We start from the raw sequence: 27,742 nt of genomic DNA, 5'->3' as shown, positions 1-27,742 counted from the left end.
ATTTCCAAATTATATCATCCTATGTCAATATTAAAAAACAATGAGGTGAGATTCCTAATGTGCTGCTATGGAAATACCTTCAATTTTTTATGTGTATGAATGTATTCCCCAGGTATTCATTTTTTCCTTCCTGTTTGTTGACACATTATGCACACTTTTGGATAAAATTGGTATATTTCCACCTCTTTATGTCCTCTCCCTCTCTTTCATTACCCAATTGTAGCAAATTATATGTTTGCTTTTTTTTTTTAATTTTTTTTTATTTTTGAGATGGAGTTTCACTCTTGTTACCCAGGCTGGAGTGCAATGGCGCCATCTCGGCTCACTGCAACCTCCGCCTCCTGGGTTCAGGCAATTCTCCTGCCTCAGCCTCCTGAGTAGCTGGGATTACAGGCACCCGCCACCACGCCCAGCTAATTTTTTGTATCTTTAGTAGAGACGGAGTTTCACCATGTTGACCAGGTTGGTCTCGATATCTTGACCTCGTGATCCACCCACCTTGGCCTCCCAAAGTGCTGGGATTACAGGCTTGAGCCACTACGCTCAGCCTACTTTTATATATATATATATATATAGCTTTAGCTATATAAAATTTTCTAATAGTTTGTGGTTCCTGGAGTTGGGATATCTGAATTTCAGTCTGACACTACTACTTACAGACTATGCACCCTGGACAAATACTTAATGTCTTGGTTTTATTATGTATAAAATGGAGATAATAACTGATTTTTTACTTAGAGTTGTTGAAGATTTTATAAAATAATTCATGCAAAAGTATCAGTACAATCCTTGACACATAGAATGCACTCAATAAATGTTAAAGTTATTACTATTACATTTGAAAGTATCTTTTGTCCCCTGGCTACAAAAGATGAGGAAATCAGAGCATTTGCACTTTCACTATCTCTGGTTTTCCCACCTACTTTTGTTCAATAAATTAACTCCACATTGACGGGGTAGATAATATTTATATTCAGCTTTGTAACTATACTTCCTAAGTTTGCGTTTAGCTTATTCCTACAGTTATTTGAAATCAGTCTTCATCTCAAGTCCTTCTGTTACTGTTTTTCCATTAATCTTTTAGTTGTCTAAATTTCTTTAAACAGTTTAATTACCTGAATATTTTAATGTTTATATTTTGTTATTGTTTTTGCTTTTACATTTAGACTCTTTAAAAAAGAGTTTTGTTGATTGTAAAATACTGTTTTTTTTCCTTGAGGTATTGGTAGACATTTCACTGTGTTCTAGTACTGAATGTCTTAGTGGAGAGTCTGAGGCCAGCTTCATTTGTTTCTTACTTCTAAGCGCTTTGATATTTTTGCCTGGCTGCTGAAAGGATTTTTTCTCTTGAAATCCAGCCACTTTATCAGGGTATATTTCAGTGTTAGTCCTGGGATATGATATCCTCATTCTAGCCTACATTCAATTTTTTTTTCCAGGAAGGTTTTCTTGAATTGGATCTTTATATACATATACATAAACACATACACGCACACATATATTTACATATATATGGTAAAGATATTAAGAACAAAGGTAGATGCTTTATAAATATAATTTGATATAATTTTAAAATGAAAATAAGCCTATGGTGCATTTTGAGTTTGGGAGCAGAACTGGATATTCTTACTTACTGTTATTATTTTTAATACAAAAATAGAACCAGGGTCTCACTGTGTTGCCCAGGCTGGTCTCAAACTCCTTGACTCAAGCAATCCTGTCTTGACCTCCTAAAGTGCTGAGATTACAAGTGTGAACCACTGTGTACAGCCTAAATATCTATATTTTTCTCTTTCATTATTTTAGCTCTCTTCTTTGGGGCTACTGGTTATATGATGCTGGATGTCTTTTGTCGTAATCTTTCAATTTTTCAAAGACTAATGCAGAGACCAGTATTTATCAGTATGCAATTTACTCATTGACAAGGGACAGCATTCCGCACATTTAGCTTATTTATCAATATCAAAGACAAGATTTATAAGAGGAAAAAGGATAAAGGGAGAAAACAAAACACAAATTATGTGGGAATGTAAGTCTGTTTTCTTTTCTTTGGCTAATCTACTAGGCTAGTGGCTAGGAAAGAGGCCAGCGTATATGTTTTTCCATTGAGCTGGCTAGCTCACCATTTCAGTGTTTATGGATTCTCTGAAAAAAAACTTGGAGAGTAATAAAGCATAGGTGGTAGGGTACTGCCATTTTTCTATTGGCATTTCCAGAGTTTCACTTGAAAAACACCCCCTAAGTAGACACTAGTAAATTGATTTTAATCCCTATTTGAGCACCAATCCAATAAATTACTATTTCAAGATGGAGCATTAGATAAGTGGAGGAAATTCTATTGTAGGCTTGTAAATATCACGATATTTATCCCTATATAATACATATATGTATATATAAATATTAATTTTTTAATATACTTAGCTAGTAAAATGCTCATATTTAAAATTATCAGCGTATTAATTCACCATCACATGTTATATGTGACACTCTAAATTCTCTTTTTGCATAGACAAATCAGAGATTATCTGTTGTAAGTCGTTAGTTATCACTGACCTGGACTGAACTGGTTAGAACCTAGAGGAGTTCCAGGTAAAAGGACCAGTAACTAAGTAGAAACTTCTTTAATGTAGAGATATGAAGGACAAAGAAAGTGCTTTGTAAATATCAATTTGATATAATTTTAGCATAAAAATAAACCTATGATGCACTTTGAGCTTGGGAGTAGAAGTGGATCCCTAATTTTCAGTGTCTAGTATAAGATGGAAAGGGAGCACTCCTTATTTGAAAAGTGTTAAGGATATTTCAAGAGTGACAACAGGTCATTGAAGCAAGTGCTCTCTGAGCATGAAGCCGTGTATGATTGTACAAATACACACCTGTGAAGCAGGCCTTGCCTGCCACACAGGAATGCTGGTACTATTAATCAAGCAGAAAGTTGCGAATGACATTCTGACTTTTTTTGGTAGAAGATAGTAAACTTTTGGCCTTGAAATTCTGAGTTTAAAATACTGTCATCAAGCAAAAAGAAATCTGGGCTTAGAACTTGAGAAAGCTTAAACTTGTGCTTTGTCTTGTGTGCTTACAGGTCTCTGTCATGATTTTTTTCATCTGCCTTCGGGACAGTAGTGTGTCTACATCATAAAGGTTTTGGGAGGATTAAGTAGGTGAATACATATGAAGTACTTAAAAGAATGTCTGGCACAGAGTGAGTGCTACACAGGTTTTGGTATTGTTATTGCGGTCATTGCTATTATTATTGTGACTTGAAGTCATATTAGTGTATAAATTCCCACCCATGAATAGAAGATAAAAAAGAACTTTGGACAAGGTTTGGCAGTGAAAGAAGAGATTGTAAACGACATGGGTAAAGGAATGGTTTTGAAGATTGAGAATAATTAGGGGAATATGATGTCATGGAAATTAAAGGATGGAAAGCACCAATTAAGTTGTTATTGGACTTTTTTCTTTGAATGGTTTTTATTCAGAGTGGTTAGGAAAGAAGTCTGATTATATGAAATTAAAGGGTAGAGCGAACATGGAGGTAGTGGGAGTAGAGTTTCTACTAATAAGTCTACCTCTTGTATTTAGAAATAGAAGAAAAGTGGTAGCTTGATGAAAGAGAGGGCCGATGAAGGGAGTGTCTCACATTAACTCTTGAGATTTTCATCTCTGAGGACAGTGCTTAGCTCAAGGCCCGACCTGTGATCATTACTATCTCAAGGTTTATTCTGTGGACAGAGATATCTCATTTCATCCTTGTAACTAACAAGCCTGCATTATTAGAATTGTTTTAGAAGTGAGGAAGCTGAGACACACATGAAACCATCCTCCCAATTTCACTTTGCACGACTTTGAATTTCTTTATAGTTCTTGAATAAAAATACCACCTTTTACTTACCACTTCTGAGTAGTAATTGTCTGAGTAATTGTTACTTCATACATTTAATGGTTCGTAGATTTATTTAACGGTTTTCAGATTCACAGAATTTAAACCCAAATTTAATTGGTCCCGAAGCTGATGTGCTTTTACTACTCAGGGAGTTGGTAAGATGGAAATATTGACAGAAAAAAAATGTCCAGGGAGACAATGTCTTATTAAGGTGATACATGAAATGATATCCAAGCTGAGCAATTAAAAGTGTGAGGTAGAAAGACACAGGGTGAGAAACTGATGCTTCTCATCAGCCTCTACGGAAAAGATAGCAGAATAAAGATAATTGAGAGGCTTTAGGGGACTAGAGTGAGAAAGGGATAGAAATTTGTTCACTGAGAGTACAGAAATGAGAAAGCTTGGAAGGCAGAAGAATTTGGTCAAAGATGTCTGACTTGAAGCTATTTCAGCTCTATGGATTATCTGTGGTGGAGGCCATCACATCTTTGGAGTGGAGGTATTGTGAAACTAGTGTCTGCAAAATATCATCTAAATGAAAGAAAAATTCCTGAGAAGGATGGTATTATAATTTTTGAAAGAAAAGCTATGAGTTGAGCATAACGTCAAGGTAGATGTTTGGAGTGTATTGCTTGTGAGTGAAAAGGCAGAGATGATCAGAATAAGAGTTAGATGTAGCTGGGTGCAGTGGCTCATGCCTGTAGTCCCAGCACTTTGGGAGGCCAAGGCAAACGGATCATGAGGTCATAAGTTTGAGACCAGCCTGACCAACATGGCAAAACCCAGTCTCTACTAAAAATACAAAAATTTGCCGGGCATGGTGGTGCTTGCCTGTAATCCCAGCTACTCAGGAGGCTGAGGCAGCAGAATTGCTTAAACCTGGGAGGCGGAGGTTGCAGTGAGCAGAGATTGTGCCACTGCACTCCAGTCTGGGTGACAGAATGAGACTCTGTCTAAAAAAAAAAAAAAGTTAGATGTATGTTGCAGTTTTTTCTTCGTTGATGAGTACTATGGCTTGGACAAAGAAGTGACTTCTATTAAAATAATGGAATGTCACATCTTCTGGAGGAAATTCAGATTAAAGAGGTTGGATGATGTCATAATTAAGATCCTGGGCTTTTAAGGTGGACACATTTATATTCAAGTCCTAGGCCCAATAGTTATTAGCTCTATGAATTGAGCTCTTATTTCTGCATCTTTAAAGTTTGGCAAACCTGTTACATGAAGCTTTTGAGGAGATAAATGAAATAAGGCATACAAACCACTTGCAGTAAAGAGTAATTCTCAATATTTTCTATGTTGAGAGGCAGCATTTGCATTTTATTGGTTAAGTATGTAGACTTTGGAGTCAAACATATTTGGTTTGGTTTTATTGCTGCAATTTATAGTTTGTGTGGACATTCGGAATAGTTCTCAACCATTCTAACCCTCAATAAACTCATCTTCTAATGAGAATGATATCAGTATGGATTTCATGAGACCATGAAAAAAAAGCCTATAAAGTATTTATCACAATGCCTGGCACAGAACAAGTTCTCGATAATTGTTAAAATGCTAGCTTTCATCCTTCATAATGAATATAAATAATTAGTATTATAGAAAACAAAAATCAAGGATACTAATTTGTATTTGGATTACTTTATATTTTGTCAGTCTATATCTGGTCTAATTAAGGTAAGCATTAAGATCTCATTTTTAACAGCAAGTAATCTTTTGATTTTAGTTCATTGGAAATCCTGGGATTCAGAAATGTGGACTAAAAGTGGTTTCTTCTATTGCACATTTTCCTGATGCGTTAGAGATGTTATCCCTGGAAGGTGCTATGGATTCGGTGCTTCACACACTGCAGATGTATCCAGATGACCAAGGTCAGCAGAGTTTGAACTCAGGATTTAGAATAGATTTTTTGTAAGCCATTAGCTGGTGAGTAGGTGTCTTTAAATATTTTTCTTCAGTTTTGAGATTTAAAACAATTCTTTTTTTTTTTTTAATTCTAGAAATTCAATGTCTGGGCTTAAGTCTTATAGGATGCTTGATTACAAAGAAGAACTTATGCCTAGGAACTGGACATCTGCTAGCAAAAATTCTGGTTTCCAGCTTACAACGATTTAAGGATGTTGCCGAAGTACAGACTAAAGTATGTGCGTTATCTTGAAAAGAATTTGGGAACTTGTGCAAATTTCGCTTTCAGAGCAGTTTGTATAATTCCCACTTTGCATGGAAAGAGTATTCTAGTGAAAGGAAAACCATTTATCATTTTGTAGTACTTAAATTGTACAAGACAAAGAAAATTGGATTGAATTTCTTAAGATCCAATGTTTCCTTATTAAATCTCTAAAATCGGCATGATTATTCACCATTTATCTTTCCCGTAAAAGTTCAGAGAATGTGCTAAGAAATCCCAGCTAGCTGGATTTATTTGCTTAGATTTTTGATAAATAGAATTTGTAAATATTTCAGTTTGTCACTCTCTGGTTTTACTGTAGGTTGCTTACTTCTAGTGATTTTGCTTGTTGATTTTTTTCCAAGCAGGGAAAAAATGTTTTTAACATTTTTCATCAAGCAAAATTTAAAACATGATATATAATAACCATCTTTATAAGGAATTCAAGATATTGGCCTGGAGTTACTTCAGGGGAGATTAAGGAATAAATTCTGCTTTTTTTTTTTTTTTAAATTGTAGCAAAACAAGTAGTTTAAAGAGTTTCTTCCTTGGTTATGGAGTTTGCAACTTTCATAAACTACACTAAGTTTTTTTTTTTTTTTGAGACAGTGTCTCACTCTGTTACCCAGGCTAGAGTGTAGTGATGGATCTCAGCTCATTACAACCTCTGCCTCCTGAGCTCAAGCGATTCTCATGCCTCAGCCTCCTGAGTAGTTCAGACTGCAGGCATACACTCCCAGGCCTGGCTAATTTTGTATTTTTTGTAGTGATGGTGTTTCACCATATTTTCCAGGTTGGTCTCGAACTCCCTGATCTCAAGTGATCTGCCCTGCTCGGCCTCCCAAAGTGCTGGGATTACAGGTGTGAGCCATGGTGCCTGGCCAACTCAGGAAGTATTTTTATAACTGGCAGCATTGACCAGGAATAAAAATATCTGGTCTCTAATCTTTGCACAGTCATTATCAATAAATGAGAGAATGTGTGTAAAGTTTTTTTTAAATGATAAAGTTATGAACATGCAAAATTCTTAGATTATTAACAGCAATGTGTTTTATAACTGTTTTTCATAATGTGCTTCAGGCTAGGCTGATTAAACCAAGATATAATTGATTAAAAGTAATCCTAAGGAAAGGAAAGGATTTTGTGCTGGTATGGAACTTCCAGTTACTCTGAATTAATTCATCTAGGCATAAATTTTAGGATCTCTATGAGCTAAATCTGGCCTGCCAACATGTTTTATTTAACCAGTTCAGTGTTTTGTTTTGTTTTGTTTTTTGAGACGGGATCTCACGCTGTTGCCTAGGCTGGAGTGCAGTGGTGCAATCTTGGCTCATGGCAACCTCTGCCTTCTGGGTTCAAGCATTTCTCCTGCCTCAGGCGTGCACCACCATGCCTGGCTAATGTTCGTATTTTTTAGCAGAGACGGGGTTTTGTCATGTTGGCTAGGATGGTCTTGAACTCCTGACCTCAAGTGATTCGCTAACCTCAGCCTCCCCCAAAGTGTTGGGATCACAGGCATGAGCCATTGCACCCAGCCTTCAGTTCAGTGTTAAAAGTTTTTAATTTGAATGATGTGCTTTGTGCGTATTTCCATGACCTGCTTTGCTGCAGCATTCATTTGTTTTCAGAGACCTCCAGAGGCAGGTGGACCACCTGGCCCCTCAGACACACATAAAACTGAGACTTTTTTGCTTATCACATGTTAGTATTTGTAGAAACTCAGCATCTGAAGAACTCAAAGTAATAATTTTAATGTTTAGATGATTTTCAAAGTAATAATTTTAATGTTTAGATGATTTACCTTAATTTAATTTTTTTTGAGATGGGTTCTCACTAGGTCACCCAGGCTAGAGTGCAGTGGAGCAAGCACTGTTCACTGCAACTTCTGTCTACTGGGCTCACCTTCCTGGGTGGGCACAAGTGATCCACCTCAGCCTCCTGAGTAGGTGGAACTATAGCTGCACACATGGCTAATTTTTAAAGTTTTTTTTTTTATAGAAACAAGATTTTGCCATATTGAGCATGCTGGTCTCGAATTCCTGAGCTTAAGCAATCTCAGAGTGCTGAGATTACAGATGTGAGCCATGGCACCTGGCCAATTTTATTAGTATGTATTAGAGGTAATAAAATATTAAGAAGTTAAGATGGTCTTCGGTGGGTTTGCCCAAGCTAAATAATGCTAAGGTAAAAAGCCCAATCTTTCTTTAAAACATGTAGGTGAAGAGGACAGATTCTGGGGATGTGCTTAAGGTGGTTCTAAAAAGTAATGGTATTCTTTGTACATAACTTTCTATTAGAATGTAATCCTCAGAGGGCCCTCAGCACTTCTCACATACACTCAACATAAATGAAATGTAGGAGTTCACATCAGTCTCTTTGAGGTAAACATTTCAGAAGACAGCACAAAAAGTTGGGGGATATGCTAGACTCTCTGGAGAACTTAATCTTCAATATTATAATAAAAATTTTTACTCTATTGATGTGTAGCTCTGCTGATCCAACCGTATTAATCCTGTTTAATATCTGGATTTCATCCTATAGCTATAGCTTTAGACAAGCACCTTTGAAAAACAAATTTGTGGTGATTAGTTCTTTTTCCTGCTTTGCTACAGGATGGTTTGTTAAGTAGCATTTTATTCTTTGTGTCTGCTGTATTTCTTAGTCATGAGAGAGGAGGGAGTATTTATTTATAGGATAAATACTTCAAAGCACAAACCCAATATAGATATAGTTAAATGAACATTCTAGGTATCGTTTCATATACAAACTCTCTCTGCTTTATACTATTTATTCTTTTTGCCTATACTTGCTTATTTTATTATTTTTTCTTATACTTTCAGGGATTTCAGACAATCTTAACAATCCTTGAATTGTCAGCATCTTTTTCCAAGCTGCTGCTGGATCATTCATTTAACTTAGTAATATTCCATCAGATGTCTTCCAATATCATGGAACAAAAGGATCAACAGGTACAACGTTTTTCACTTGCATCCTAAATGTTATGTACTAGCTGACTCTAATTCTCATTTTCACTTTTTTTAGTTTCTAAACCTCTGTTGCAAGTGTTTTGCAAAAGTAGCTATGGATGATGACTTAAAAAATGTGATGCTAGAGAGAGCCTGTGATCAGAATAACAGCTTCATGGTTGAATGCTTGCTTCTGTTGGGAGCAGATGCCAATCAAGCAAAGGAGGCAACTTCTTTAATTTGTCGGGTAAATATTCAAGGCCTCACTGTGTCTTTGCTTATTATTCTTAAAGGATGTAAGTAAGAGCCCTGCCACTGTGTCTCTTACTTACATCACATTATTCTTCACTACAGAAATTTACCAGTTTATTGCAATTGCTTGTGTCTGTAGTAGGGATTTAGATTTATAGAATTTCAGAAATAATAGGGTCCTTGAGGTGTTATCCAGTCCTATCTTTCATTTTGTCTGTTTACTTATCTTGTTAAGTTGATAAATAACTTTGCAAATGTGTTCCTTACTTGGCATCTCTAAAACTTGTTCTCCAGATACACTCAACAAAACACATAGTTCAAATGTTTTGATGATTTTTTAACCATTTTTTTGGATGTTTTTGTATTCTAGAAAGTTCTCCCCTGAGGGCTACTGCACACAGCTATGTAGGCTGTGGACAGCACACTTTTGTGGGTGCCATTCACACGGACAGGAGTTGCGATTGGCCAAAGTTTTGTAACACTGTGGTCTTTCTTTCCTTCTCCCTTCCCTCCTGAACCATGCAAACACATATCTATATGATTGCTTTGTTCTTCCTTCAAAATATTATTCAAATAATTTTCTTTAATAAAGTCCTCCCCACACCTCCAAACCTCCAAACAAAATTAAGATTTACTTCTTCTGTCAGTCCATGAAAATATATACATATCTCTTGTATACTTGATGAGTTGTATGAAAATAACCATGTACAGTGTTCATCTTTATATCATTTAGAATATCTAACTCATTGCTTTATATACAGTATGTATTCAACAAATACTTACTAAATTCATTGCTCATATTTCAGATTTGTATTATTTGTTTAAGTGTTAGAGTTTATACTAGCATTCAGGTAGCACTATGTCTACTTTCTAGAAATTTAATATTTCTAACAAAGCAATTATGTAGTGACTTAATACACATTATTAAATAATCAGTAAAGTTTTATGTTTGCCAATAACTTACTTTTTAAGACTTACTGTATTTAATTTCCTCCTTGCCTATGGATTGGAATCAATTTGTTGACTCTTAAGATTAAGTTAGTACTAATTAGTAATCAACATAAAAAGAAACAGAATTTGTAACCCATTTTCATGCACCATTTATGCATTAAAATCACATAAACATTCTAATTATTTGAATTTAGTCAAATTTTCTTTAAGCAAGTAACATTAAAAATAGTAGCTTCTCTTTATTAAAGATAATTAAATTTTTCCATTAATAATTTAGTACATTTTCACTGTGCATCTTTTTCGGGCAGATCATTGCATTAATATTAATTGAAAATACCAAAGAAGTAAAAAGAAACTCCCCCTTCAAATGTTAATTGAAAATACCAAAGAACTAAAAGAAACTTCTTTTTCCAAGTCCACATTTAAGGAAACAACTTACCTAAAAGCACCTGAGTACAACTGTATTACATTCCCCACAGGAAATCATTAACTCTTCTTTCAATTCATCCAAATCTGTCTATACAACAAGATCTTTATTTTATTCCTCTTCCCATATTCTTTTGAACTGTATGTGCTTATTTTTATCTTTTCTTCTTAAAACAAAATCTTAAATCCAAGGATTATATATTAAATTTAAAAAAATTATCCCAGTTGTCAGAGGTTATTTATATCTAGCAAATAATAAACGCTGATTAAATCTTGTGGATGAATTTATCGTACGTACATTATTTGTGCCAGAGCAAAATAAGGTAATCAAGACTATTTCTTCATTTACCAAGAGGTTGCCTATGGAAGAACTATATAGAGCAAGGGTACAGTTGTGTTAGGCTTTCTGCAGAGAGTTTAATAATGGAATGTACATGATTGGTAGAAAAGAATATGGAGGGTTAATACTGGGTATGCAAATGCATGGATAGAAATCTCAAGGTAAAACTTGTCAAATCATGGTGGAAAAAGTATAGCAAAGTATATGAAGATATTATGAGGCTGGGCATAATGGCTCACATCTGTGATCCCAACACTTCGGTGTGTTGAGGTGGGCAGATCCCTTGAGTCAGGAGTTTGAGACCAACTTGGGAAACATAGTGAGACTCCATTTCTACAACACAAACCAACAAAGAAAAAACCATGTGTGACGGGACACACGTGAAGTCCTAGCTTCATGCAGAGTGGCTCATACCTATAATCCCAGTGCTTTGGGAGGTCGAGGCAGAGGATCAGTTGAGCTCAGGAGTTTGAGACTAGCCTGGGCAGCATAGTAAGACCCCATGTCTACAAAAAAATCAAAAAATTACCTGGGCATGCTGGTACCTGCTTATAGTCCCAGCTACTTGAGAGGCTGAGGTGGGAGGATGACTTTAGCCCAGGAGATTGAGGCTGCAGTGAGCTGAGATTGCACCACTGCACTCCAGCCTGGGCAACAGAGCCAGACTTGTCAAATACAATACAATACAATACAATACAATACAATACAATACAATACAATACAATACAGTACAGTACAGTACAGTACAGTACAGTACAGTACAACACAATACAATGCAACACAACAACTAAGAAGGCTAAGGCAGGAGGCTAAGGCTTGAGCCTAGGAGGTCAAGGCTGCAGTGAGCTATGATTGCACCGCTGTACTGCAGCCTTGGTGACAGAGCAAGACTCACTCAAAACAAACAACAAAACCAAATACCTTTTTCATGCTCATTGCCACCTGAGCACTACTCCAAATACTTTACACCAAGTTAATCCTCCCCACAACCTATGAATAGGTCGAATAGGTTCTAATGTTACTTCCATTGTACAAGTGAGAAGTTGAGGCACCGAGGGATTAAGTAACTGGCCTAAGAACAAGCTCCTGGTAAACAGTGCAAAACCCACTTCCACAGTGCCTGCTCTAATCTCTTGGCTACACAGCAGGTTCATGGTAGTGGTGGTAGTGGTGTTCATTTACTCTAAAATAACATTTTGGATAATTTGGTTTTGATTGCTGCATTTATTGTAAATTAGATGATGAGAGAAAGATTACAGGGATAAGAAATTATGCTTTTGATAATCTTTAGTTATATTGTGAATCATTATTATTTAAAAGTAAAAATAAATATCTGTGAGCAATAGTGTTCTCCTGTTGTGAAGTTGAAGTTACTTTCATAAACATGTGAATATTCTAAAGGCAATGACTGTGGAATTTGAAGAAATTAACTCTTATTTTTGCTGGCATTTATTTCTTTTCTCAGATTCACTTTCTCATGTAGCTCTCTCCTCATGGCACATGTGCCTGAAGTCAGCTTGGCTAGTTTGGATTCTCAAAGGAAAATTCCTTCCACAATAACGTGCAGAGCATAGTGCTAGATAATTAATAGAGAATATAAAAGCAGTTCCTTGTTTCAAGATTTTACAGGACGGTATGGGTCAGGGGCATTGATGTGAGCGTAAAACATAAATCACTTTAATACAAAGTAAGAAGTGAGTGATATATCTTAGAGAAAAACGGTTACTGGGCTACAGGAGAAGGCATTTGTGACTTTTTCCCTCCCTCCCTCCCTCCCTCCCTCCCTTCTTTCCCTCCCTCCCCCCTTCCCCTTCTACCTCCTTTCCTTTTAATTTTGCTATGATCTCTTAAAGAGAATTTTTATAATTTGCTATTTATATCAAATATATTTCCTAGGTGTGCTAGGCTTCAGGGGTAGAGTTTGGATTGCAGTAATATACAGGCCTTTGCATTCTAGTAAGAAAGCATATGGGTATGTATGTTTGTGTGCTTAGTACTATATTAAAAGAAAAATGGATGGGGGCCTGGAGGAGAAATGGTATGTATGGTCTGAGAGGTTGGTAGCAAGGACTTCTCTGCAAAAAATTTTGAAGACAATTTTTTAAGAATGAACACCTTTTTGCTGGGTGAAGAGTAGAGGAAGGCATTTAGGGTAATAGAAAGAGCATAAAAGGTAATGAGTTAGAAAAATTACATGCAGTGTTTGGAAGAATGCTCTGAAGCAGCAGCATGTTAGAAGGTTTTAAAAGAGGATGGTAACTTGATCATAGCTCTGTAGTGACTTTGAGGATGGGTTGAAGGTGGGTGAACTTGGAGACTGCTGGGCATTTAGTTGGTGCCTTCCAACCACATACATGAATGTCCCCTCAAATCCAGTGGAAACACTTTAATTCTAGAAAATTCAAAAACTGTACCAATATCTTTTTCCTCTGAGTTGGCACTTTGGATCTTTGGGTCTTCCTTTCTTTCTCTTTTCAGTGTTTAATTTTGGGTAATGAAAGAAGCAGAGGTCCTGAAGCCAGCAGATTTGGCTTTACATCCAAGTCTCTGTTGCTTACCAGCTATAAGGGACAAATTATGTGTTTTCTAAATACTAATCTATAAAATGGGAGTAATAATTGCTATGCCATTGGATTTTTTTCAAGATTAAAGATCACATGTGTACAGAATTTAACACAGTAACTGATGGATATTATTTCTTTTACCCGTTATCTTGGTCTTCTAGTTGATAGCACCTTTCTAGTGTCTATCTCCTTTTCAAAGCCGTTCCTGAGTAGGGCCAGTGTGCATTGCCACAGGTTGCTAAGGCTTCTCCTGGCTTGCTCAGTTGTTCTAGTTTTTGGCACTTAGCAGGCTAATCCACCCTGAACACAGGTTCTGAAAACATAACATTCAGAGAGACGAGGTATATCTTTGAGGAAATTCAGATGCTTAGCCTGAGGAGCTCAGGAAAACCAGATAGGAGTAATGACTGTCCTTTGCCTGTGGCATTAATAGTTATATCCTACAGTAGTTATTCTATGTCACAAATGAAGGCAGGATAGTAGCATTTACTGTGTTAAGGTGCTGGTCTCCCAGCTATCTTACAGTGAGAAGACAGAAGCTCAGAAAGTGTGGTTAATTGGTGGAGTCTGGATGTAAACAGAGATCTTGATGCCAAGCCTATGGAGCTTTGTCTCCATGTAATATTGTTTGTTTCCTGAAAACTGACTCTCATGTGGCAGATTATTCATGCTATTCTGATATGTATGGCATTAATATCATTTAATTTCCCAATCTATTCAAGGATCAGTTTTGCCATGTTTTATTTGGTTTCATTCTAAATTGGAGACGTAGAAAAAAATCACACCAAGTTTGATTTGCCAGTCTCCTAAAAGGAAGAAATGTAGGTTTTTAATATACTTATTTTTTTTTCTTTAAAAGGTATGTGAGAAAGAGAGTAGTCCCAAATTGGTGGAACTCTTATTGAATAGTGGATCTCGTGAACAAGATGTACGGAAAGCGCTGACGATAAGCATTGGGAAAGGCGACAGTCAGATCATCAGCTTGCTCTTACGGAGGCTGGCCCTGGATGTGGCCAACAATAGCATTTGCCTTGGAGGGTTTTGTATAGGAAAAGTTGAACCTTCTTGGCTTGGTCCTTTATTTCCAGATAAGACTTCTAATGTAAGGAAACAAACAAGTAAGTATCAACAGAATATTTTATTTTTACTAGTATTTTTTTAAAGTCACTAGTCTTGTAGTGCTTATTTATGCCAGTCTGAGAGCCGTTAAGCAAAAATTTTGCAAAGGTTTGGATTTTTTTTTGGCTATGAAATAGACACATTTAAATTATTTATGAGATAGCAAATAGGTATTTAATAAAAATAGTGCAGATAGGGCACAGTGGCTCACGCCTGTAATCCCAGCACTTTGGGAGGCCAAGGCAGGTGGACCACCTGAGGTCAGGAGTTTCAGACGAGCCTGGCCAACATGGGGAAACCAAGTTTCTACAAAAAATAAAAAAATTAGCTGGGCTGGTGGTGGGCACCTGTAATCCCAGTTACTCGGGAGGCTGAGGCAGGGGAATCGCTTGAACCCAGGAGATGGAGGATGCAGTGAGTCAAGATCACGCCACTGCACTTCAGCCTGAGTGACAAGAGTAAAACTCTGTCTCAAAATAAATAAATAAATAAATAAATAAAATAATAATAAAAAATAGAGCAGAATAGTGGAATGTTTTTGAGGGGCTACCTTTTAATATATTGTATTTTTTATTATTAAAGTAAGACATCCCTGTTTTAAAAATAAGTAAATATAAAATTATAAAAAAGAAAACGAAAATACCTTACTTTAATCCCTTATAAGTAATTAATATGGATAGTTTTCTGAACTTTTTATATGCTTACATATACATATGCATTCAAATGTATGTAAAAGCATACAGACATATTTACTTTGCATTTTTAACTGAGAATATAGTTATATTTCTATTAAATAATGCATTTTCTTTATGCTTTCAAGCTCATATGTGTTTTCTACATATTATGTGTATTCATGGTAAGTTACCATCCTCTGACACCATTTCTGTCTTTTGAACTCTCGTTTATTCACACTAAACGTGTTTTTAACATGTGAGCTCCCAGCTTTCCCTGTCAATGCAGTCCCATGCCTGTCTTCTTCCCAGTGGTCATCATACTCCATGATTCATCACCTTAGGGACCGTCTTGCAAATACCATGTTTGTTTCTCCCATTTTTATGATGTACTAAGTAGCAAAACTCCAGTTTTGGTCAGTCTACTAGTTTACTTTTCCCCTCACTTTCACCCAGATAGCTAAGTGCTACTAGAGAAAAGTACCCAGCCATGGAATTTGGTGCCTTTATACATCAGGGTTTCCAACTTCTCAGTGGGCTCTAAAAGTTCCAATCAGGCTGAATTTTCCTTAGTTTCTCAAATACTTCACGTACTCTTACTTCCAGGCTTTTTCCATTGTGTCTCTCCCTATTTAACTCTAAATTCTCTCTTCACCTGGCTGTCTCTTCACTCTTCCTGTCTCAGCACCATCATCTGTCTGGAAGGTTTTCTTACATGACCCTATAGCACTTTATTTCTCACCTGTATTGCCACTCACCACATTATATAATTTAATTTTTTCATTTTTATAATCTACTTTTTGGTAGATATTAGTACCATGAAGTCAGTGTCAATTTTGTTCATGGTTGTAACCTTACCATATATACTAACGCTTTGCACATAGCAAATGATCATTTAGAATTAAATATCCAATATTGACAAAAAATAAAAATTGTGTAATACATTATGTTGATATTGATAAGCACATGTGGAAACACGCTTCATAAATTTATATGAATTTAAATTGTCCTCTTCTGAGGACAATTTGGCAATATCCACTAATATTTTTAATATAAATACATACTCTTTGACCCAGCAATATACTGTTAGGAATCTATGACACAGAGATTCTCAATATACACAAGGAATTATATACAAAAATGCACATTAAAATATTGTTTATAATAGAAAAAGAGTATAAAAAACCTAAGTATTCCTCAAAAGAAACTATTCAAATAAACCACTGTACATTCATGTTGTGGAATGCTTTGTGATCATTGGTGGAGGGGGTTGGGGGAGGGAACATGTAACAAATTTAATATCCTGATAAGATTACATTACTCCATGGCAAAAGAAAAAAAAAAGAGCACAGAACAGTGTTTTTAGTATGCTAATGTTGATGAAAATGCAATTGGAATAAGATAGTCATAAAAGTTTGAATATGAAATAAAACTCTCTCAAAATGAATTCTCTGGTTGTCTCTGGGGCCTTTGGAATAGATTGGTTAGATCCCATGTTTCATTACTTAAACTAGTCTCATGCGAGAAACCTGCTTACTTTAATCTTCAATATCTGATGGAGAGGAATTGTGAGCACATGGGGAGGGATGGAGGGAGATGTATCATTCACTATATTCTCTTTGTTCTGTATGAAGTTTTTACCATTGACATGTCTTATGCAATTTGAAAACATAGTAATGTCATTTGATTAATTGGAGGGTATAACCGTGATTTCATTGGCAGCTGGTCTGAGTAAAGAACATTTTGGATCATTACTTTAAAACATTTTTCAGGTACTATTTGACTGAGTGACATACATGTGTATGAGCTCTGACAGTAATATTTGAAGAAATTTTCCTGGCTGTGTGTAGAACAATGAGGACTCTGCCAATTTGTTTCTTCATAGTAGAGCTAATACAAAATGTAATGACGTTGTAAGAAGAGTGTTAACTTTGAAATTCCTTCAAATTTCCCAATAGAATGAATCACTCAGCAAACTTTATAAAAATAACAACATGCTTTATTTAGCGTTGTTTGTGTTTTAAGCATTGTGCTAAACATTTTATATGCATCATTTCATTTACCTTTTCCCATCAGCATATGCTGTCTATATTGTCATGTTCATTCTCCAGGTGAGGACACTGTCACGCAAGGAGCTTATATAACTCACAAAAGGCATTGCTATGACTTGAACACAGGCCTGTCTGGCTTCAAAGCCTAGGCCTTTTCCTGGATAAAGTTAGTTCCATAGAGATTCAATTTTGTAATCTACACCAAAGCATTGTATACATTGTTATGTTTTTTTAAAAAATATGATTTGCCACCTGCTAATTATTCAGAATCACTATTGTAAGGTGACTTTGGAAGGAAAAATAGAAATATCCTCTAGAAGCATAGGAATACATAAGAACTTTGGTCCTATGTATGCTTATTTTTGCATAATTATTGATTTCTAAGTTGCTGATGTATCTCTTTATTTTCAGATATAGCATCTACACTAGCAAGAATGGTGATCAGATATCAGATGAAAAGTGCTATGGAAGAAGGAGCAGCCTTAGGCAGCAATGGAAATTTTTCTGAAGATGTGCTGCATAAATTTGATGAATGGACCTTTATTCCTGATTCTTCTATGGACAGTGTGTTTGCTCAAAGTGATGATCTGGATAGCGAAGGTATTTATTATAAAAAAATTAATTCTTTTATGTTTTATATTTATACACTGACATTAAACAATAGGACCTGAAAAAAAAACTGATTTAAATAATTTGGAAAACTTGAGTAGAAATGTGTTTATTATCGCAAACAGTTATGCTTACTATACTCTGGTTAAAGCAATGGGTCAAGGAAGTTTGTCTTGTGTCTCTCTGCTTCTAAATGTGATGCTGACTAATTGGTTAATGATTAATATTGCAGGGGGTAAACTCTGACTAGACTAAATGGGATTCCACACTCTGTCATTGACTAGCTCCTTTGGTGGCTTGTGTAAGCCCCTTAACCTTGTTAAAGGTCATAATGTCAACTTTGGAAGGTTATACATAATAATTAGAAGAAAATGTATGTAAAATGTCTGCAGCAATGCTTAGCAAACAGGAAATGCTTAATAAAAAATGTTTTTATCTTTATTATAGCTTAACACAAGATTAATATTTTAATAGCTCACCTGAGATAAGTTTTTAAAAAATTAATATGGCAAAATACGTAACAGTGATTAGGGCTGATATTTAACACAAGCAGTTTGGTAGAAATGGAGTGAAGGGCTTTGTTATTAATATAGTATGATTGAAAATTTTGGGTGATAGAATAAGGATATTTGAGAGGGCAAAAAATGAGAGTTGTTCTACAATATTGTGTCTCATGTCAAACTTTTTAGAAATCAAGTGTATTAATTGATATAAATATATATAATATATATTTTTATAATATATAATTTTAAAATATATATGATTATTAATATATTTAATAAATTAATAAAATAATATATTGATTTTAAAATATATATATTTATATAAAATAAAATGCATTCACTTTAAGTATATATTTTCATGTGCTTTGAAAATTAATATATTCATATAGTCCTCATCACTATTAGAGTATGCAATATTTTATCATTCAAGAAAGTTTCTTCATGCCTCTTCACTGTAAACATCCCCTTCCCCTGCCCTTGACCCTTGGCAATCATTTGCTTCCTGACACTGTAGATTAAATTAATGTTTTCTCTAGTTTTATAAATAGAATAATACAGTAAATACTCTTCTGTCTCTTGCTATTTTTCACAGTGGTTGTACTATGTTTTACCCCCACCAGCATTCTGGTTGCTCTAGATCCTTGTTAGTAATTGATATTTTCAGTCAGTTTAATTCAAGGTGTTCTGTTGGAGGCTTAACTCATTTGGATGTAATTTTCATTTCCCTGATTAAGTATGTAGAGGATATTTTCATGTTCTTATTGGCCATTCTTATTTTTGTGTGTGAAGTGTTCAGATATTTTGCTTTTAATTGGGTTGTCTTACATTAGGAGTTCTTTATATATTCTATAGAAGTTGTGGCAGGTATCTGTATTGCAAATATTTTTTTCCCAGTCATAGCTTGTCTTTTCATGTTACTAATTCCAGTTTTCAAAAAGAAGAGGTTTTAAATTTTGGTGAAATGCAGTTTTCCAAGTGTTTTCTTTTATGGTTTGTGCTTTTGCTATCCCACTTAATAAATTTTTTTTAAATAGTAAATTTGTGAATATTTTCTCCTATGTTTTATCTTATCAGTGTTAAAATCTCAGGTTTGACATTTAGGTCTAAAACATTTTCAGTTGAGTTTTGTGTGTGATGTGTCAATGAAGGGTTGACATTAATTTCTTTCTGTTGGATATCCAGTTGTTCCAACATTATGTGTTGAAAATATTGTATGATTTCTCATTAAATTAATGGAAGCTGTGTTCTCTTTAATTGACTATTTAAGTATGGTTCTATTTTAGCATTATTTATTCTGTGTCACTGATTTATACCTTATACTTAAGCCAATAGTACACTGTCTTGATTACTCTAGCTTGATAGCAGGTCTTGAAATCAGGCAGTGTATGTCCTCTGGTGTTCTTTTAAAAAAATTGTTCTTATTAGTCTAGTTTTTTTCCATTTCCATATAAACTTTGAAGCAACGAACTTTATGCTGGGATTTTTATTGTAATTAAGTCCACATATAGATTTTATATATCATTAATTTATGAATTAATTCACATTACCTATATATTATTTTAATATAATTTATAACATAATTAATATATAAATAATTTATATGGATTATATCTATAAATCAATTTGAGGGAACTAATATATTAATAATTAGTCCTTTGACATATGCATGTGATATATATTTCAATTAGTCTTTTATAATTTCTAACGTGTTGTATTGCATGTTTTCTGATACTATTATAAATGGTATTGTATTTGAATTCTCATTTCCAGTAGTTCACAGCTGATATATAGAAATACAATTTATTTATTTCTACATGAATTTTGTATCCTCTAAACATCGTAAGCTCACTTATAAGTTCCAGTACCTTATTATAGATTCCACAGGATTTTCTTTGTTCACCATTATACCATTTGGTTATAAAGACAAATTTGCTACTTCTTTTCTAATATATATGTCTTTCTTTTTTTTTCTTGTCATTTTGCACTGGCTAGGTCTTCCAGGACTATGTTGAATAGAATTGGTCAGACTGGGCATCATTCCCTGGTTTCCAAACTTAGAGGAAAAATATTCGGTGTCTAATCAATAATTATGACATTATCTGTATTTTTTCATAGATACTCTTCATCAAATTGAGGAAGCTTCTTACTGGTCATTTTTTCAGAGTCCTTTTTTTTTTTTAATCATTAATGGGTGTTGAAAAATGCTCTTCAGCATCTGCTGAGGTATTCATATTTTCCCCTTTATTTGATTAAAATGGTCAAATACACTGACTGATGTTCTAATGTTAAACCAACTTGCATTCTTGGAGTAAATCTCACTTGGTTATGGTACATTATCCTTTTTACATAGCATTAAATTTTATTTTCTAAAATTTTGTTAAGGATTTTGCATCTGTGAGAGTTATTAATCTGTAGTTTTATGCTTCCTTGTAATTATGGGAGTAATGCTGGCCTCTTGAAATGAATTGGGAAGTGTTTCCAATTCCACAATTTTCTGGAAGAGTTTGTATAAAGGTATTTTCTTCTTAAATATCTGAGAGAATTCACCAACAAAAGCTATCTAGGTTTTAAATTTTTGTAGGGAGGATATTTAAAATTAAGAATTTAATAACTTTGATATATGTATGATTATTTTGATTTTCTTTTACTTTTTAAGTCGGTTTTAGTAATTTAGAACTTTCTAAGAATATGTCCATTTCATATAAGTTGCCAAATTTATTTGTTTAATGTTACTTATAATAATTATTTAATTATCCTGTTAATGATTGAAGATATTTCATCTTTCATCCTTAACATTGGTAATTTGTATCTTTCCTTTTTTTTCTTGTTCAGTCTGGCTCAAAGTTTATTAATTTTATTGATCTCTTCAAAGAATCAGAGTTTTATTTCATTGATTTTCTCTGTTGTTTCTGTTACTTTCTCACTGACTTGTGTTTTTATCTTTGTTCTTCCCTTTTTCTTATTTTTATTTCAATTATTGATTCTTAATCTGGAAGTTAGGACACTGGTTTTTAGAACCTTCTTATTTTATAACCAAAACATTTATTTAAGGCTGTATCTGTCCTTATAGATACCTCTTTCACTGCATCCCAGTATTTTGATATGTCATCTTTGCATTCATTTAAAAACTTCTTAATTTCCTTTGTGACTTTTTTGATTTATGAGTTATTTAGAAGAGTGTTACTTCTTTTCTAAATATTTGGAGGTTTTCTGGATAATTTTCTTGTTATTGGTTTCAGTTTAACTTTTTTGTAGTCAGACAACCTACTCTGATGATTTCTATCCTTTTATATTTATTGGAACATGCTCTATAGATTATCATATGGTCCGTCTTGGTGATGTGCCATATGCAACTGAAAAGAAAGTGTGTTCAGCTGTTATTGGGTCAAATCAATAGGTCAAATTGTTTGGCAGAATTTCTCAAGTCTTCTGTGACTTAACTGATTTTTCTTTCTATTTATGGCATTTGAAAGACAATTATTGAAGTTGTAATGGAGGAATTGTTGGTCACCCCTTCAGTTTTATCAGTTTATGCTTTGTATGTTTTGAAGCTCTGTTGTTGGGTATATGAACATTAAGAAGTATATTTAAAACATTTTTTAATGAGGTAACCATTTTATATTAATCTAAGTTTGCAAGTTAGTATCATTTTCTTCTTCTGGTAGGATTCCCTTTACGTTTCTTGTGCAGATCTTCCAGAAACCCATATGCAGATAATTGGAGCTCGTTTTCTGTAACTACCCCAGAACTCCCAGCTATCTGTCTCCATAAATGTTGATCTCTATGTCCTCATCTCAGGAAAGCCATGAGGCTGTTTAAATTTCTTCTTATGTATATGGCCCTTAAATTATCTCCAAGCAGAAGGCCAGAGTGATATAGGACTCACATAATTTGTTTCCCTTCTTTCCAGTATTACATAGTCCTATGCTGTCTGTTGACCAGTATCTGCATTCAGTCATTTAATATACTTGTCCAGTTTTCTTGTTGTTTATGGCAGTAGGTTAAGTTCACACTTGTTACTCCATCATGCCTGAAAGAACTCTCTTCAAGTATTTTTAAAGAAAGCATTAGAAATTTTAACATAAAATAAGTATAAAATGCACTATGCTGCTTGTACAGATAATGTGCTAATAGACATTTCACAAACATATAAAGTAGGATAATTATAATTGAATGATCTTTATAATTATGTAATTGTTATTATAAATTCTATTGTATTAAAATTCTTAAGCATTAAAACAATTTAAATTATAGAACTAATTAAATTTGTAATGAATCAGGCAGGAACTGTTTATATCAGGATTTATACTAAATATCATAAAGGTGATTTTTGGATACGTAGATTTTATAATTTTGTTTTGACATAAAATGAATTCTTTGTTTTTCTAAGATAAAGAGTAGGTGAATTAAAAACCATAAATAATTTTTCACAAATGCATTCACATTGTTTATCTTTAATATGATTTATTTATTGATTTTTTTCTGGAAAATATATTATTTTGAAAGTTCTGCCTTTTCCTTATTTCATAAAATAATTATTGCCAGCCAAATTCATTGTGTTTATTTTAATATCATTCCATAAAAGAAACCATGAAATATGATATTCAAATAGGAATATATTCAAAATTGCTGACTTAAATAATTTGTGTGATTATAACATTTGAAGCAAGATTTGAAAAATTCATAAGAAAAATTCAGGTAGTTCACCCACTCTCTTTCCCAGTCTGCAGGACCTCATTGCAATTGTCTGTATAAAAAAATTCAGAAAAACAGAAAGTTGTCACATTGATCAGATGGCATACAAAGTTTCTCTGCTCTCTGTACACACATGTATTTGGTATAGCATGTGTAACCACTGATTGATTTGGCTCTTTTCTTCTGGACTATGAGTGTCTCTCAGAAATGGATTCATTTTTTTCCTGCATATTATTATTCAGTGCTTAACCAGTGTCTAGTCTGTAACAGCCATTCCATAAATATTTATGGGCGAAGAAAAATGTTGTTGAATTTTTTTAAAGTGAAAACCAACATGGCTTATCAATCTCTATTTTAAGGATTTTACAGAGGAAATGGACTGTGAAATTTCCATTAATAAAAATAGGTTTAATCTTCCATGATTGAACTATGATACTAGGATCTTATGATCGAGTAAACGTTTCGTACTCACCTTCATGTTATTTTATCATTTTAAAATAGGAAGTGAAGGCTCATTCCTTGTGAAAAAGAAATCAAATTCAATTAGTGTAGGAGAATTTTACCAAGATCTTGCATTGCAGCGTTGTTCACCAAATTTGCAAAGGCATTCCAATTCTTTGGTAAGTTAAATTGTGATTATGTTGTGTTTTGCTGGTGACATTCTCTTGATAACTAGGATTTATGTCAAAGCTAGGAACAATTGGTAGGGATTTCCCTGATGCATGAAAACTGTAATTTTGAAATGTTTTATACACACACACAGACACACACACACACACACACACACACACGCACACATGAAAACATATAAGTTGTAAATGATGCTAAATTCACATTTGTAGTCTTTTGAGTATGTAGGGTATGACTTTGTTTGGGACATATATGTACTGACAGTACAATTCAAGATGATTTTCTTCCTTCTTTTCAAAGCTCCATGTCTGAAAAGAGCCCAAGCTAGACCTGTACCTAATGATGTGGGTTGGTCCCATGAATACTTTAGCTAGAAATCTTATGGTGATTTTTAAGAAACCAGACAGAAGTCTGAAGGACACTGAACAAGATGGAGTAGCATAGTATCATTCATTGTTCATTAAAAAAAAATATATATATATATTAGTGTATTGAAAGTCATTTAATTTTTTAGACACAGTTATTATTTCAACCTACTGTCTATTTTTGAACTATGGCAGGACTATGCCATATTTGCATGAGGAGTTTGATAACTCTAGTTGAAAAAATTGGGAGCCATCTTATTTTCAGGTTCACTTTGGAAGATCTATTCTAACCTATGCTCTAATTTTGATTATAGCTGAGTACATATGAGGGTTGTTTTATGTTAATTCTAGATTTTAAGATGGGTGAAATGAATGACTATAGTTGAATAGGTTAACTTTGCTCTCAGTCTTTATGTATGCTCTTTCAAATTTATGTAAACAGCTTAGTTATAAAAAGTAGTTTGATTAATGAGAGAAATTATATGTATATAGCTTTTTGACTCAACCACTCTGTTTTTCAGTTTCCTTATATTTAAAACAAAGGAGAAAGAGTAGGTCTTTCTAAGGTCATTTGAGCACTGAACTGGATTGTTTTCTTTTATCTTCATAATTGGGTTCTTAGTTTTTATTTGCCTATTTTTTTTCCTTATTATAAATACCATTTAAGCCCATTAAAATTTTGTGTTTCTTTCCTTATAAAAATGTCCTCTTCTCCAACAAATGACAGCAATACATCATTATTTTTTAACAGGGACCCATTTTTGATCATGAAGATTTACTGAGGAGAAAAAGGAAAATATTATCTTCAGATGATTCACTCAGTAAGTATTTGGATGTAATCATAAGTACATAGATATTTTGGGCAGAATGCAATGTTTTGTTGCATTTCCTCCAATTATTCAAATACTTTTGGTGACAGTTTCATCTTACATAATCTAAATATGTATTTACCTAATGATTTCTTCCATAAGCTGTAGAAAAATGAAATATATATTTAAAAATTTACCTTTCCTGAATATTATATAACACTTTAATACATTTTTTGCAAATTTTCTGAAATGTAGATAATACCTCCACCAATGCCACTCTTCATCCTCTTCTCCAGTTTTCTTTCTTTCTTTTTTTTTTAACGCCACTTACACCACCTGATGAAATGTTGTTTATTTACTGTTCATCTCTGCCACTGGAATGCAAACTACATAGTTTGGTTTTCTACTGAATCTTCAATGCCTTGAAGAAAGCTTGATTACTAGGAGGTGCTCAGTAAACTTTTACCACATGAATTTAAATGATTTGTTTATATTTCCATTGTTTGTTTTTGACAAAAGGGTCATCAAAAGTTCAATCCCATATGAGGCATTCAGAAAGTATTTCTTCTCTGGCGTCTGAGAGAGAATATGTTACATCACTAGACCTTTCAGCAAATGAACTAAGAGATATTGATGCCTTAAGCCAGAAATGCTGTCTAAGTGGTCATTTGGAGCATCTTGAAAAGCTGGAGCTTCACCAGAATGCACTCACGAGCTTTCCACAACAGCTATGTGAAGTAAATTTAATTCATCCTTGTAACTCTCAAGACATTTGAAGAGCTTTTGTATTTGTATCTCACTTGCATGACTAAGTCATTCAAAAGAACACTCTACTTTTGCTTCACTGGGCAATAATTCCCTTGTTCTTGTGGTTTTTGCACACCTATCTTAGTCTATGCGATGTTCCGGAACATCTTTGAGGACAGGCAATGGAAACAGATCTGATTAGAAGGAATTCTAGGTTCTGTACAGAGTACATGTTAAAGACTATCAAGTGTATATTGATTATACCTTTAATGATTTAAATCAAGTAAGACAACTTAAACTATTTAAATTAGATTAGGTAAACAAGAATTAGACCTGGTTTGGTAGTACTGGCTCTGATGCAGCTACCAACTGTGACAATATGAACATGTCACTCTGCCTGCTTTAAGCCTTAATTTTTCATCTGTAAAATAGAGACTCAACTAAATGATTAATGTGGCATTTTTTTTTTCAGTTTAAGATAATGTATAACTTAAAGATTTTTCTTTTGGTCAAAGTTCTTGTCTTGTAAGAAGTAAAGTACAACATGGTTTGTTGATAGGATAGCTTTCTGAAAATTGACTTTGCTCACCATTTGTATGTACTACAGATCAAAGTAATTTTGAAAATCAAAGAAGAAATCATAAAACTTAAAATTATTTTAATACAAATGTTTAAATTGTTAAATTAAATTCTCAGGGCTGGGCATGGCGACTCATACCTATAATCCCAGCACTATGGGAGGCTGAGGCAGGTGAGCCATTTGAGATCAAGAGTTCAAGACCAACTTAAGTAACAGAGAAATGCTGTCTCTATCAAAAATTTAAAAAATTAGCCAGATGTGATGGGGTGTGCCTGTGGTCTCAGATACTTGGGATGTCGAGGCAGGAAAATTGCCTGAGCCTAGGAGGCAGAGGTTGCAGTGAGCCAAGATCGTGCCATTGTACTCCAGCCTGGGCAACAGTAAGACCCTGTCTAAAAAAAAAAAAAGGCTTATTACAAATGCATTTCCCCCTCTTTTAGCCTAAAATATTTATCACAATTTGGAGATGATTTGAAAACAACATTATGTAAATTTTAAGTATATTTAAGGTTTTTCTCTAAGGTTTTTATATCTGGAGACAGAGAGAAGAAAGAAAGGTGACCCACTCCCCCAGTCGTGCCCTAATGTCTAAAATGTATCCTTTCTCTCCTTTATCTTTTTGCCTTCCTAAATACTTTAAGTCACCCAGGGCTCAATATAAATGTCATTTCTTCACTCTCTGCTTCTCTTCCTTTTTCCTTCTACTCTCCAGCCAACCTACCCACCTAGACTCCATGTGCATAGCACCTGATGCTTTCCCCTAATTCTCATTCACTCATCCAACTTGATTTAAAATACCTTGCCCTCACTAAGCTGTGAACTCCTTGAGAACAGGACTTGTAAAGGCTTGTTTCTATTTCCAGTGCCTAGTGAGGCCTAACATATTGTAGAAGCCTAGTAGATACTTATTGAATTGATTTGTGGAGGAATTAATGTCTGAAGCTTGGTAATCCTTCAATTAATATTTGTTAAATGTGCAAGTAAAATAATTCTAGGATTTAGTCTAGTTAAAGAGAATTGGAAGAGACTATAACAGGGTGAGACATGCGGACCTTCGATGACTGGACAAGCTCAGAACCTTCTCTTAGGGAAATTTCAAAATGACACCATCAGATGGCACTTTTTGTTGTTGTTATTGCCTAAGGGGCTCAACTGTGTGTTTTATTTTTCCAAGTGACATCGTTAGATGGCACTTTTTTTTTCAATATGAAAATTTCCTGATTAAACCTTGAGAATAATTTTTAAATCTTTACTTTGGAATAAGTTAATAAGGGTCTGAAACAAAGGCAGGAATTTTGAAACAACTTCTGGGGCAAAGAGTTCAGGAAGAAGCCTCTATAATCATATCAAACTCTAGAATTTCTTGAGTGGATAAATATACTGATATATAAAGAAAAGCATAGAGAAGTGA

The 27,742-nt window shown here is 34.1% G+C and overlaps 1 protein-coding gene across 18 annotated transcripts in view; it reads left to right on the top strand.

The window, feature by feature from the left end:
* LRRK2 (leucine rich repeat kinase 2) overlaps positions 1 to 27,742 on the top strand; it is a 152,957-nt gene that overhangs the window by 43,911 nt on the left and 81,304 nt on the right. For all 18 annotated transcript variants that reach the window (XM_078338018.1, XM_078338022.1, XM_035255810.3 and 15 more), the window contains 9 exons: positions 5,613 to 5,757; positions 5,887 to 6,026; positions 8,894 to 9,022; positions 9,096 to 9,266; positions 14,412 to 14,670; positions 17,805 to 17,993; positions 23,702 to 23,820; positions 24,947 to 25,016; positions 25,524 to 25,741. In XM_078338018.1, coding sequence (XP_078194144.1) covers positions 5,613 to 5,757; positions 5,887 to 6,026; positions 8,894 to 9,022; positions 9,096 to 9,266; positions 14,412 to 14,670; positions 17,805 to 17,993; positions 23,702 to 23,820; positions 24,947 to 25,016; positions 25,524 to 25,741 — 1,440 coding nt within the window. The remainder of the gene's footprint in view (positions 1 to 5,612; positions 5,758 to 5,886; positions 6,027 to 8,893; positions 9,023 to 9,095; positions 9,267 to 14,411; positions 14,671 to 17,804; positions 17,994 to 23,701; positions 23,821 to 24,946; positions 25,017 to 25,523; positions 25,742 to 27,742) is intronic.

Source organism: Callithrix jacchus, chromosome 9 (genome assembly GCF_049354715.1).
Source record: "Callithrix jacchus isolate 240 chromosome 9, calJac240_pri, whole genome shotgun sequence".
Lineage (NCBI taxonomy): Eukaryota > Metazoa > Chordata > Mammalia > Primates > Cebidae > Callithrix > Callithrix jacchus.
The sequence above is the reverse complement of the archived record's forward strand: the minus strand, read 5'-3'. Positions and strand labels throughout refer to the sequence as shown.